Raw genomic sequence first — 14,122 nt, forward strand, 5'->3', positions numbered from 1 at the left:
AATCTTTAAATTTATTTGCCAAGTTTTCCTGTCCAAGGTGGGATCCTTTCCAATGCATAATACTGATGAACTCTGGGAGACACTGCTATTTCCTAGAGCAGCCTAGGCAACGTGCCTGGCAAACTTCTCCCAAATACACTTGTGGGAGGTGCACGGCCTCTGACCCCATGACATCTGGTGGGAATCTTTCAAGTGCACGTGCGAGGCATTCTATCCCTATTCCATGAAAAGAGATAGAACTTACATAAGCTTAACTATTTAAGTTCTTTTTTAAACATTTATTTATTTTTGAGAGACAGAGTGTGAGCAGGGGACGGGAAGAGAGAGAGGGAGACACAGAATCTGAGCTGTCAGCCCAGAGCCCAATGCAGGGCTCAAACTCATGAACCACAAGATCATGACCTGAGCCAAAGTTGGATGCTTAACCGGCTGAGCCACCCAGGCGCCCCAAGCCTAACTATTTTAAATGACAAAATATTTGATTTGTTTATTTGACCACCCGACTCCTAAATATTCTGCTTTATGCATTTATTTGTACTCCAAAGAATGAATATTGCCCTCAAGATACTGATGAAAACTTTCCCTTATCTATTATTTTCTAAACTTGTCTATAAACTCATTGGATATAAATGTGGCACTGTAACTTGCATAGGAGACAAGGTTATTATCGATGAGGAATTTTCTTTGGCTCAAGCATCATCGAGGGCTACCTATGTGTCAGAATACTATCCATAGGCGCTGTGGTTTTAACCGCTCCTTTGAAGATGCCTCATTGTGCAGTTAGAGGGAGTCCTGAGTGGCCAACGGTTTTATGAGTGGAAATCACTCAATGTGGTGACTTCAGAGTATATCAGTTATAAGGAGGTAATTGGAAAAAAGTCACTAGATACCAACCGGCTCCCCTTTAGGTCCTGGTAATCCTTTTACTCCGGGGGTTCCAGGAAATCCATCCAAGCCTCTTCTTCCAGGATGCCCTCTGAGCCCAGGGTCCCCTGGGGCACCCACTTGTCCAACAGGTTGAGATGCTTCCCCTTTTTCTCCTTTAAGTCCTGGATCTCCTTGAGCACCCGGGAACCCCTAGGGCGGTACAGAAACGAGTCTGCATCGCATTTGGGTACAACTGTTCTATGACAATCTTAAAAAAGGTCAACCAAAATTTTTTAAGTTTAATGAACATGGATTTTTTTTTTTTGGACACTTTGTTTAGCCTACAAGTATAATTTCAAGCTTCCCCCCTCCCATTAGCTTCCAAAGTTGGAAAAGAATTCAGTTAACGCACTTCAGTGCAACACATTCAATAATATTATTCAATATGATACAGATATCATCATAATTTAGACTATGTTAAAAAACTGGGACATTTTAACATGCGTCCATAGATAATCTGATTTGAATATATTGATCTCGACATAACTTTCTGATCCACTGTGATAGTTGAAATTTTAATTTCTAATAGTTGATTAAGGTATAATTTACGTATCCTAAGATATATCTTTACACGAGTACAATTCAATGATTTTTAGTAAATTAGTACACTTATGCTATAATCGCCATGATCCAGTGTTAAAACATTCCCATTAGTCCCTCAAATTCCTTCACATCCATTTGCCGTCAATCCCCATTCCCAACTGCAACCCCAGGCCACTACAGCTCTGCCTTCTATCTCTGATCCATTTTAAATGATTATAAATTCATGAATTCATTCACTTATTCACACATCATGCATTTATTCACTTAATCAAGTATCTACTAAATGCTCTAATATTAAGTACTCTTTGCCAGCCACCAAACTGACAACCTATGCATAGTGCAACTGTATTTCCAGAATGTGCTATTTTCCAGATTGAAACCAAAGCTTCCAAACCATGAAATCTTACTGGATATCCGGGGAGACCCGCACTTCCTGGGGACCCTGGGCTTCCTTTTGTGCCAGCTGGCCCTTGACTGCCTGCAAAGCAGTGGATTATTAAATATGCGGTAAATACCAACCCTGAGTAGCCCAGGCAATGCAGTATTTGAAGGAAATAGTGTGTTTTCTTCTGAGGAAAGAAAGACAATTTCTATCCTAAAACACAGAGTTCAGGGAGAGGATGGGAGTAAATAACTGGAATAAGAGATGGTGTAAAAAAAATCATTTAAAAATGTTTACCTTCCTAAAATTCTTGTCTTTAAAATTTTAAAAAGATAGGTTTATTTTTTTATCATAAATACAGTATATGCTCCTAGTAAAAAAACAGATTCAGAAAAAGAATAAAAATCATCTATAAATCTACCACCAGAGGACAATATTTGCTAAAGTTTTGATGAATATTACTCATAAAATCTTAAATCCATAATGTGCTGATGTATAGATGACATTTTGAAATCTATACATATGTCAATAAATACAGATTGATAGCTTTGCTTTAAATGGCTGTAGAGTGCCTAATGTGTGGGTCAACGCTGATACAGCCAACTACTACTGTAGAATTTGGATGGTTTTTCAAGTTTAGCTGTAGTAAACAATGGAATACTAAATATCTCTAGATAGTGCTTCAAACGTATCCAGTAATTGAAATAAATTTCTAAAAGTGTAAGCGCAAGACCAATGGACACAGACTTTTCTGAGGCTTTGGAGATCTGTTGCCAAATTGCATTTGACTGCACAGTTTTACGTTTCCTATGTGTATGTAAGTATCTCTGTAAAGATGATCCCTTTAGAGTGTCTTCTGGATGGATCTCAAACCAATGTATTCACAAATGTATATCCTGATTTTATTTTTTGCAAGATTTAATCAGGATATATTTTTTGATTGCAATCCAAATGCTTTCATGGTTTATGTATCTTCTTTGAGCTACACCTGTCATATGCTAAGTGTAGAGAAACCAAGGAAAATACAACACAACTACTTGGTCAGCGGCAGCGACCTATATTCTACCTTCGGGCTAGAGGTCACTCAAGGGGAATGTAGAAAAATAATCATTCTTTCCTTCCATTCTTTCCCTCCCTTCCTCTCTCCCCTGCTCCTTCCCTTCCTATCAGTTTTTGTTTTAATAGGACATTTCACCCAGAGTCTTAGGCACTGAATAGGAATAGCATGAGGAAGAGTCTGTCCCCCATATGCACCCTTCACCCCCTTTTCCCCTCCCACGTCTCTCCTCTCAGGCTTGTCTCAGGGAGTCAGGGGGCAGAGATGGCAACGTAACTGAGGCACTTCTAAAGGAACAGGAATGATTTGAGGGTGGCAAAGGACTCTGGCTGAATGAATGTCCCGGGCCACAAATCAGCTGGCCACAGTGCCTGCATTTGCCACCATTAGCATTCTTCTTTGGACTGACACCCCACTCCCCGGAGCCCCTGTGCCAATCCAAATGTCTACCGGATGGTGGTAACATACAAATATTCCCTGATCTATGTTGCCAGATAGGCCTTTGGCTTAACTTGCTTCAAAGGGAAGCGCCCAGCACAGCAATTGAAGGAGGCCAGTGTAGACAGCAGGAGCCTGGCTCCCAAGGAGAGTGGATTTCAGTCCAGGCTTCACCACTTATGAGCTATGCCACTTTATGCCTCAGCTTTCTCATCTGCCAAATGGGCCTAATGACAGCATTTACGTGTAGAACTAAGGGGAGGAAAAGGCATGGAGGTACATACGACACCTAGAATAGTGCCTAGCACACAAGCGCTCTGTAACTTAAGCTCTTATTGGTTAATGGGAGAATTTAATCACATGTCTATAGACCAAGGTGGTCACGGCAAACCCAGAACAGCACGTGACACTGTGTGAGACTAGCCAGGGGAGGGGCACCAGGGGCAAAGGAAACCAAATAATGAACAGAGCCATTTTCTGCCTAGAGATTTTGCCCACAGCCAGTTCTGTGACTGAGGAAGGGGGAGCAGGGGCGGCAGAGACCGTGACAGTGTGGGGTGGGTGTCCTGGTCTGGCGCGGAGGTCCAGAAGGGAAGTGACACAGGCTCTATTTAGCTCTCAGAATATGGGCCTAGAAGACGGGTTTTTTTTTCCCTTCAAAAATGGAGTTAGCAGCTAATTTTGAAAAACAAAATGCGGTTTCAGATAAAAATTTGAGTTTCTTTCTTCTCATGAAAAATTGGAAGGTTTATCAACACAGGGCCTGAAGTGCTGCCAGTAACAATAGGCCAGAGGCAGTGTGGGACAGCCCCCTCCAGTGCCTCCCAGTTTGCCATACTCCTCTCCACTCTCTATTGTGCCCCACTGGTGTGCTTTTTCATTACGCTTGTATCCTTTTTTTCTTTTAAGTTTATTTATTTATTTTGAGAGGAGTGTGAGTGGGGATGGGGCAGAGAGAGAGGGAGAGAATCCCAAGTAGGCTCTGCAATGTCAGCTTGAAGCCCCATGCGGGGCTCCATCTCATGAACCATGAGATCATGACCTGGGCCGAAATCAAGAGCCAGGCCCTCGACTGACTGAGCCACCCAGGGGCCGCTGTACGTGTATCCTTCTGAATGAAGGAGTCCTATGCCCGTGATTCTGCCAAGAGTGGGGGCTTCAAAAAAAAAAAAAAACAACCAGAATGAAGAGAATTGTGTCTTTTAAGAGAAAAAAATGAGACAGAGCTCATTATTTCTTTATGGAAGACAAAAGAGGTGTGTGTCTGGTGTGGCTGCCTCCCTCCTCCAAGTGACCAGCTGACTTCTGTGGGAGCCCCGGCTACAATCCCTGGGGAGTACCGTGCTGTGCTAGAAATCGGCAATGAAAACAGGACAGGGAGACGTGCCAGCATCTGTGTTATTCTGGCTTACTTTATGTTAATGGAGTATATGTCCGAACATCTCCAAGTTCAGGCAAACCCCGTCATGACATTCAGAAGTCTGAGACCTTTTTTTAACCACCCAGCGAGCTGACCCTTTTGCACTTGGAAAAGCCCACGTGTGCAAAATGTCTGTACCTGGGATTCCTTTTCTGCCGTCTAACCCCGGCAATCCTGGGAGGCCAGGAGGCCCTGGGACATATGGACACTGGATGCACAAGAGGCCCGGTTCTCCTGCAATGAGAGCAGCGTCCGTTACCCGTGAACTTGCAGAGAGGAAGATGTCTCCCCACCACACTAGCATTCATTACGTTAACATCTCTGTGTGTGCGTGTGGTGAAGATGGTCCAGGACACTGCATTTTTTATGCTGTTGAGCTTTATTTTATTATATATATGCATATGTATATATATATTTAAGTTTATTTTGTTTTGGGGGGGAGGGGCAGAGAGAGGAGAGAGAGAGAATTCCATGCAGGCTTCTTGCTGCCAGCATGGTGCCTGATTTGGGGGCTTGATCTTACAAAGCAGGAGGTCATGAGCTGAGCCAAAACAGTCAGATGCTTAACCAAATGAGCCATCCAAGCGCCTCAGACATTGTGCATATTAATAAAAAGTCATTCATCTATTAGATCTGCTTATTTTATCCATCTGACCTTCTTAATGTTCTTTGAGGAAATCCTGAGTCAAGCATAAAGTATCCTTCATTATAGCCAGCTCCCTCCTTCAGTGCAGGACAAACCACATTCTAGGAATATCCAATAGTTTATTGCATGGGTGTTAAGTAAATGATTGATTTATAGATAAATGAATACTTTCAGGTAACTCTTTTGGAAAAGAGGCCATCTCTGACTGTCCGCAGTCAGGGATCATTGTGTTGGTGGGGGAGGAGTCAAGTGGGGACAGTAGTGATGACGGGGATGGCTTACTTGAATAGAACAAGCATTGCTTGAACCAACCTTTGGGCCCATCAACTCCTGGGATGCCTGGTAACCCTATATGGCCTGGAAGTCCTCTACCTCCAGGTGGACCTTTGCGGAAAATGATGTCACCTGAAAAAAGACAAAACCAGGACTTGATTTTGTATTTCCTTATGTGTTGTTTTTCCAATTAGCAAGTGTCTCAGTAATACATAGGATTTTATATGCCCTCCCTCCATATTTGTTTATATGCCCTCCTTCCATATTTGTTTATATGCCCTCCCTCCATATTTTTTTATATGCTCTCCCTCCATATTTGTTTATATGCCCTCCCTCCATATTTGTTTATATGCCCTCCCTCCATATTTGTTTATATGCCCTCCCTCCATATTTGTTTATATGCCCTCCTCCCATATTTGTTTCAGAAGCTGAGTCTTTTGAAGGTTTATCTACACTGAAGACTGAAGCATGTTGACTGACCAGCTTTTCCTTTCTCATTACACAGGTGATTTTTTTAAAAAGTTTATTTATTTTGAAAGAGAGAGGGAGAGAGAAAGTGTGGGTGAGTAGGGGAGGGGCAGAGAGGGAGAGCGAGAGAGAGAATCCCAGTGCTCAGCATGGGGCCAGATAGGGCTCAGTCTCACAACTGTGAGATCATGAACTGAGCTGGCTGCTTCACCAGCTGAGCCATGCAGGCGCCCGTACAAATGCTACTTTTTACTACTGGTGCAGTGACTCTTTGAAAGCTTGCTTTATGGTTATTTCTCACCGTATAAGCTACTCATGTTATTTTATTAAGTTTATTATTATTTCAAGACAATCCTGTTTCCACTTTTAGGCAAAGGGTCAAATTTCATTCTTCTATGTATCTTAGGTAACCTTGAATCTTCCTGATATATTGTAGATGTTTACTATGGACTAAGTGAAAACGTTCTGACAGAGTATTTTCTGTTTTCTCTGTATTGCTTGTTCACATCCAGTTTTTTAAAAGTTTGACATTTAAACAAACTTTATTGATTGATTGAGAGAGAGAGAGAGGGAGAGAGAGAGAGAGAGAATCCTAAGCAGGCTCCATGCTGTCAGCACAGAGCCTGGCTTGAGGCTCAGTATCATGAACTGTGAGATCATGACCTGAACCTAAGAAATCAAGAGTCAGACACTTAAATGACTGAGCCACCCTGATGCCCGTGAGTTTGTATTTCCTAAAGTGTTCTTCAAGAAAGTTCTTTCTGGTCTTACAAGTGCATGCTACCATAATGCTACAATGAATAGCTAATTCTCTTCAACTCTTCTGTTCTATGACTGAATTTGTAGTCTTTGCCACAAATTTCAAATGTAGGTTGAAGGCAATACTAATAAAACTAAATATCTGAAAATGGTACCTACTGCTGCCCCAAATTTCAGAGCAACAAGGTACCAGTGGAAACATTTAACTGAGATGGAATGTGGTCTGTGTTATGCCTATTTGACTGGGAAAGGAAGGCTCATTTTGTGATCCAGTTTTCTATGTCTTTAGAATGACTGGATAGTTATCTTTAAATAATAAAATCTAACGGCAGTTTTATACTTAATGTAGTCATATATGTACATTTACACACTGATACATTTGTATTTACTTAAACATTTTCATACTCCTGCCATACTTAATTCAACAAATATTTGAGTACCTATAATGTTCCAGACCCCCTGTGCTACATGCTCGGCTTAAAACAGCAAACAAGACACTGTCTGACCTCGAAGAGCATTGAGTTTTGTAGGGGAAACTGATAAAGACAGGCAACATGAAAAACTCTCCTATTGGATGAGCGTGAGTGTTACAGGATGTGGGCTCAGTGAAAACTTCCTGTTGGGCTTGAACTTGAAGCTGCCACTGGAAGGGCGGATGGGTGTTGTTTGGTAAAAGATAGGAAACCAGGGCTGTCTCTGAAAGGAGAGGATGCCTGGTGCCCCGGGGAGCAGGCTGCATTACCGCCTCCGGACTGCGGTGCTCATTAGCCACAAGAGCTGTGCACACTTGGCTTATTCTCCACAAAATGAGCATACTAAACCCACATCTTGCCAAAGACTCGGAGGACTAGAAATTGTTAAAGTCCCCCCCCCCCACAGTGAAATGTTTTAGTTTAGTTTTGCTTTGTTTTCCGCATTGGCTCACATCACAGCTTAACTGCTTTTGTTCTTGGATGTTGTATCTTTTTATTAGTGGGATGATTTCTAAGATAGCTATTGGCCTAAAGGGAAGATTTTATTCTTTCTCAAATACTGCTCAAAGAGCCAGACATTTAACTGAATTATCTTATTAACACTAAGGGTTTTTCCAGATTATTCTTTTGGATTTTCCATGTTTATAATCATACTATATGTAAATAATAAATCCTTCTTTTCTTAAAAACAAAATTCCTGAGGTTCCCGGGTGGCTCAGTTAGGTAAGCATCCGACTCTTGATTTCAGCTCAGGTCATGATCTTACGGTTTGTGAGATGGAGCCCCTGAGGGGGGCTCCCTTGCTGACAGTGCGGAAACTGCTTAGGGTTCTCTCTCTGCCCCTCCCTCACTCATGCAGTCTCTCTCTCTCTCTCATTCTCTCTCTCTCTCTCTCTCTCTCTCTCTCTCTCTCTCTCCCTCTCTCTCTCTCTCTCTCTCTCTCTCTCTCCCTCTCTCTCTCTCTCTCTCAAGATGGGTAAGCACACAAACAAACAAAAGAAAATTCCTGACACAGAAAATTCTTAAGGCAATTAGGAGGGTTGAGTATAAAACCCAAGAGCCCCAAGGCAGCTTCCAGAGACGTGTTTAAGATACAAAGAGTAACCCACACGTTCCAAGGTTCTATGTACCGACCGGCCACCCCAGAACGCTAAGTGCCTCTGTCGGTCGGTGGAGAGGACTGGCCGCCCCCAGGTATCAGAACTTCCAGGTACCACTTCATATCCTCTAGGCTGCGGCTCTGTGGTCTCTGCCCCAACTTGACCTGGCAGCATCTTGCCTCACGCCCGTGCTGCACGCCTGCAGCCCACAGGCTGACGCCAGGGCATGGGATGCCCTGGGAGCTGTGCAAACACAGCCTAGAAGTGTGTGTGGGGCATGTGTGTGGGTGGGGGGGTTAGTCTGGTCCTGTGGGATACATCCTTGACCCCTGATTAATAGGAACTGGTAGATAAATTTTTGCCTCTTATTCCTCTGGGACAGATTGTCCTGAAACAAAGTGATACAGCTTCTTGGAGGATATTCTCCAGGGACTGAACAAGCAGCTGCAACCTAGGTCATCCTCCTCTCTGCTTCGCTGGCCCTTGCCCCTGCCTCCCACTGTGCCCTGTGTGGGAACTCAGCCTGAAGCTCTGCGCAAGTGCCAAGTCATCCTTCCACCAGAGCCATTTTCAGTTAACGCAATGAAACAAACACCAGCACAAAGATGGCTCCTAAGACCCACACAGACCGACGGCCAAGCAGCAGGTACGCTTCTTCATCGCCACGGATTCGTACCCCTGTCACTCGGGCCATGGCCACAGAAGGGGCCCTGTTAGGTACCTACCTGGTGGTCCTGGGTATCCCGGCAGCCCCATGGGACCTGGTGCACCAGGACAGCCTGGGGCCCCAGGGGGCCCCACTGCACTTTTGCCCGGGGGTCCTCGCTCCCCTTTGCTTCCTTTCACACCTGGGAATCCAGGGAAGCCTCTGAGACCAGGCTTTGATGACCCTTGGAGAAAATAATCATTTTAGTGTATTTTACATTTTTTGCTGATTCACACGTTATTTTTCAATTGTACAAAGTCTTTTTACTTAAAAGAACCTCATGAGAAATTCTTTAGGGTGAACTGTTTTGTAATTTTTTTTTATTAAAGACGACAAGATACCAACTTCCCAGTGTCCCAAATGAGAAAGCGGACCATTGTCACCAGACCTTGTTCCCACAGCCAATTGTCTTAGTTATAAAAGGGCGTGATGGGGGAAGGAGGGAGAGGAGCCAGACCAGGTGACACGAAGCTCATCTGTCCCTCATCAGGTGACAAGGATGGGAAGAGGGGACCAGTCTTGAGTCTCTGCCTTGCAAACAGTTGAATTATGAAGAAGAGAGACCTCACCACCCAAGGGCTATGAAATGGGCAGGGGTAATGTCTGATTATTTCTGATTATTGTGTGTAAGGATTTTGCCATAAAAGCAAATCCATCTGTTTGATGTCCACTTTAGAGCTTTGTTACTTTTACTCACTGCTTCCTAAAAGAGCCTATTCATTACTTGGGGGGGTCTGGAGTAGAGAAAAAGTCTTCCCTACTCTTTGGCCAAACCTCTGATGTATCCTTTTGTATTCCAAGTTTAGGAGATACCCATTATTAACAGCTTAGTGTATATTTTTCCATGCACGTGCAAATACACATAATATTTATCCATTTATCTATGTTGTTTTTTACAATGGAATCTCAAGATACATGTAGTTCTGCATAATTTCATTCATTTTCAAAATTATGCAATAGTTTAACCTGCAACATGGTATAGAGAAAATAATCAATAGCAGGGCTTATCAAATCTTTGCTATTTTTTTCATGGTATCATTTCCTCTACAAAATGACATGTGATGGCAGCATAGTTATAATTAAAGCCACTGAGGCTAATCCTTGATTAAACATCCTTGATCCTCGTCTTCCTCTCTTGGGACGCAGCCACTCCAGTGACTCATGGATGTTTTACTCTTTACAGAACTGTCAGGATATCCATAAATAATGTACTGTGAAATCTAAAACTTTATGTGAAAGTGTAACCTATGCATCTTATGCAACATGTGATTCGCTATGAAAACTATCTTTTTTTTAGCCAACTTAATTACTGTAAATTATTGTTTTCTACCTCTGCGCCTCCTCTGAGCTTCAAGGCTTGGGTTATTATCCTACACTTAGTTACAATCACTGAGAAGAAAAAAAAAGAGCATTTCTAAGTTACTTTGTGTCTGCTTTCACTCCCCCTGCCCCACCCCCACTTTTAATCACAAAGTTAACAATTAAGAAGCTGGAAACACTTTGAGCTCAGTTAATGAAACATCTCTCTTATGTAAGCAGTGCAAAGGTGATTTTCCTTTTAAGATAATTTCTTTTTTTTCTTTTATTAAAATTTTTAAATATTTATTATTTATTTATTTATTTATTTATTTACTTTTTGAGGGATAGAGACAGTGAGAGCAGGGGAAAGTCAGAGAGAGAGGGAGACACAGAATCTGAAGACAGGCTCCAGGCTCTGAGCTGTCAGCACAGAGCCCGACGCGGGGCTTGAACCCACGAACTGTGAGATCATGACCTGAGCCGAAGCCGGATGCTTAGCCGACTGAGCCCTTAGGCACCCCAAGAGCATTTCTATTGGAACCTTAAGAAGCACGGACATACCAGCACTTCCAGGGGCTCCAGGAGGACCACAGGCACCTGCAAATCCGTAACAGTAATTAATTGCTGACAAGAATATAAATGCCCCCTCCCCCCATTTTAGAAATTTTGGGTGACAGTATAATAATTAATAAGAAATATTTTCATACTTTTTCTCTATTCCCACAGAGATAAGTATGAGAAAACCTTAGTTATTTAGACAAATTGCAGAGAAGGAGCTAGTCTTGGACGCCTAACATTCAAATGTGAATCATGCCACCCTCCCCCCCACCCCTCCGCTCCAAGCAGTTAGCAGAGATTCACTGGGAGCCTGCGGGGTATCTGACCCTTTGTTGGAATGGTTCAGATGCAAGAAGATGGTGTTCTATTTCAGATCACTTCTAGCCAGAGCATCGCATGGGGTTCTAATTTTTGGATACATGCAAGCGATTTATGGTGAACATAGCAGATTAAAAAAAAAATATCTATGCCCGCATCTATACTTATCTGTCCATTTATTTAAGAATATTCAGTATTTTTACTCTTTTAATAAAAGTGAAATTCTCCTATGAAGTCTTAGGTGTATCAATAATTTGCCTTGGACCAGTGGTTCTCAATTGGCTACACACTAGCATAATTTGGCTGCACACTAGAAAAATCTGAAGAGCTTTTGCAACCTACCAGTGCCCAGACTCTCCCCCCTCCGCCCTCCCCACCCCCCCAGACAGTTACATCAGAATCAGAATCACAGGGAGGGGACTTTGCATGCCATTACTTAGAAGTTCCCAGGGATTCTGGTGTGTAAACAGAGAGGACAGCTCTTGGCCTAGACCTTTCCAGTGTATCTACCCAAAGGGACAGAATCTAATAAATGTGACGCTACTTCATGGTGCCAGGAGTTGGGAAATCCCAGGTTTCAGTCCCTTCTTGTCCCTAGTATGTGGATTTGCTCAAATTACAGTTTTTCAGCGTCTCCATTGTTTCTTTTGTATCCCACTAAGATTACTGATTCTTCGAGTTCCCTCCTCCTGCCCTCTGGCCATGCGAGTGTTTTCTTGTCAGACTTGAACTTCATGCTTGCACACACAAAGAGAATTTAACTACCTTCTATGGTATAGCACCTACGGAATTTTCATATAAAGGTGTGAAAGTTGGGAGACCATGAATATTGGGGACCTCCCCCCTTCCCCCGCCCCACAAATTCCAGGTCTATAATCACGTATTATATACATTGCCTGGAAAGAAACACATGGGAATGGGCAGCAAATGCTTTAGGAAGAGATTTATGCTCACCCTGTGGACCACGAGCTCCTTTGGGGCCTGGTGGGCCTGGGATTCCTGTATCCCCCTTTTCCTGGTATGCATCATAATATTCTGTCTTAAAGGAAAAAGAAACACATAAAGAGAAAAGATAGCTATTTATGGAGAGCTTACCAAATGCCACATTCCAATGTCTTTTATTTTGGCCCAAATGATATTTTCCTTATCTTTCTGAATTCATAGGTTTATGTGTTAGCAGAAATATGGTAGTCATATAGACATGATGGATAAATGTAAAGATAAACGTCAATATTTCTGGTATCATAATATCATATATTTAATGGGTTTTCAACTAGAAATACATTTTATGCTGTGACCCAGCTCACACACTCATAGTTACATATACATCTCTATGCATATCTACATATGTGTGCACATATGTACATGTATATGCATATCTACCTACGTGTGAATATGTGTGCAGAAATTAAAGTTTCACAGTGACTTACCATTTTGACATTTGATCAACTCTGATTTTTTATTATATTCTATTTCACTTAAAATTTTGTTTAGTGTTTATTTTTGAGAGAGAAAGAGAGAGAGAGAGAGAGAGAGAGAGAGAGAGAGAGGGCATGCACAAGTGGGGGAGGGGCAGAAAGAGAGGGAGACACAGAATCAAACGCAGGCTCCAGACTCTGGGCTGACAGCACAGCGCCTGATGCAAGGCTCAAACCCATGACTCAAACTGGGAGATCATGACCTGAGCCGAAGCTGGACGCTCAACTGACTGAGCCACCCAGGTGCCCCTACTCTATTTCACTTTTTAAAAACACTTGTCCTAATGGACTAACTTTATTTCAGAGTCTGTTGGGACCTGCACATAAAAAAAAAAAAATCTACTGATTGTTTCTTTCAATTTAGCCTGCAGTAAAGGAGGAGTATCGTTTCTGACATGCTGGTCTCCATTAACTATCTCCTTCCTAAGCAGAATTTCCAAGGACATTACTAGAAACTGGATCTGAAACACGCTGAGCCAACAAGGAACTCTAACTCCTCTCGAGTGCAACTAGTGAGCAGATGTCACTTATAACTTAGTTCATTTATCTTAAGAAAAGATGGGAATAGAAAAGGTTTGTTTCTTGGTTTGTTTTCTTGTATGCTGCATGGGGCCAGTGACTTCACTGACTTGTGTCAAAAAGGGATAACAAGAGTATTCTGGTTAAGCAATATGTACAAGATCACAGAAAGTAATTCACAATAGTAACAGTAATGATAACATAATAATCTCCATCATAAAATCCATAATGACGTATGTGCACCTGCCACGGCTGGCTAAGCGCTTTCGTAACACAGCCCAATTCTTCTTCCGAGCAGCCCCATCACGTATTTTGGGACTACCTGCATCTGAATCACTTGCTTGTTGTGTGAAGATGAGAATTTCCAGGACCTTCCTCCAGTTACGGAGTTAAATTCTTTAGGCCGAGAGGTCTGAGAACTGCATTAATAATGACACCCCCTCACCCCCATCCCATGACTCTGTACTATCACGGACCTTTCTTTAAGAACCTGTATCATCATAAATGATAGCTCTACTCAACACACTGAATGTGAGAACCACTGTCCTTTAAGGCAGGAAAGGAAGGGATACTGGAAGTGAGACCCCAGATCTCTTTTACTCCTCTTCTTAAGCTACAGAGTCACAAAACAGAGATCGTGCTCTATCTGCACTCAGGAGCTGACAGACATCAGTGGAGTCCACATCCACGCTGGGGAGAGGAGATGGCCTGCTGAGACGGGGCTTGGGCCAGGGTCAGTGGCTTTGGCTGGCCTGGTT

General features: G+C 42.7%; 1 protein-coding gene across 1 annotated transcript in view; it reads right to left on the bottom strand.

The window, feature by feature from the left end:
* Positions 1 to 14,122, bottom strand: part of COL4A3 (collagen type IV alpha 3 chain) — a 73,126-nt gene that overhangs the window by 35,148 nt on the left and 23,856 nt on the right. The window contains exons 21-27 of the mRNA XM_029932876.1: positions 12,322 to 12,406; positions 11,053 to 11,088; positions 9,212 to 9,376; positions 5,726 to 5,818; positions 4,906 to 5,001; positions 1,878 to 1,948; positions 895 to 1,077 (exon numbers count right to left, since the gene is read on the bottom strand). Of these exons, the coding sequence (XP_029788736.1) occupies positions 895 to 1,077; positions 1,878 to 1,948; positions 4,906 to 5,001; positions 5,726 to 5,818; positions 9,212 to 9,376; positions 11,053 to 11,088; positions 12,322 to 12,406 (729 nt within the window). The remainder of the gene's footprint in view (positions 1 to 894; positions 1,078 to 1,877; positions 1,949 to 4,905; positions 5,002 to 5,725; positions 5,819 to 9,211; positions 9,377 to 11,052; positions 11,089 to 12,321; positions 12,407 to 14,122) is intronic.

The sequence above is a fragment of the Suricata suricatta genome, chromosome 3 (genome assembly GCF_006229205.1).
Source record: "Suricata suricatta isolate VVHF042 chromosome 3, meerkat_22Aug2017_6uvM2_HiC, whole genome shotgun sequence".
Lineage (NCBI taxonomy): Eukaryota > Metazoa > Chordata > Mammalia > Carnivora > Herpestidae > Suricata > Suricata suricatta.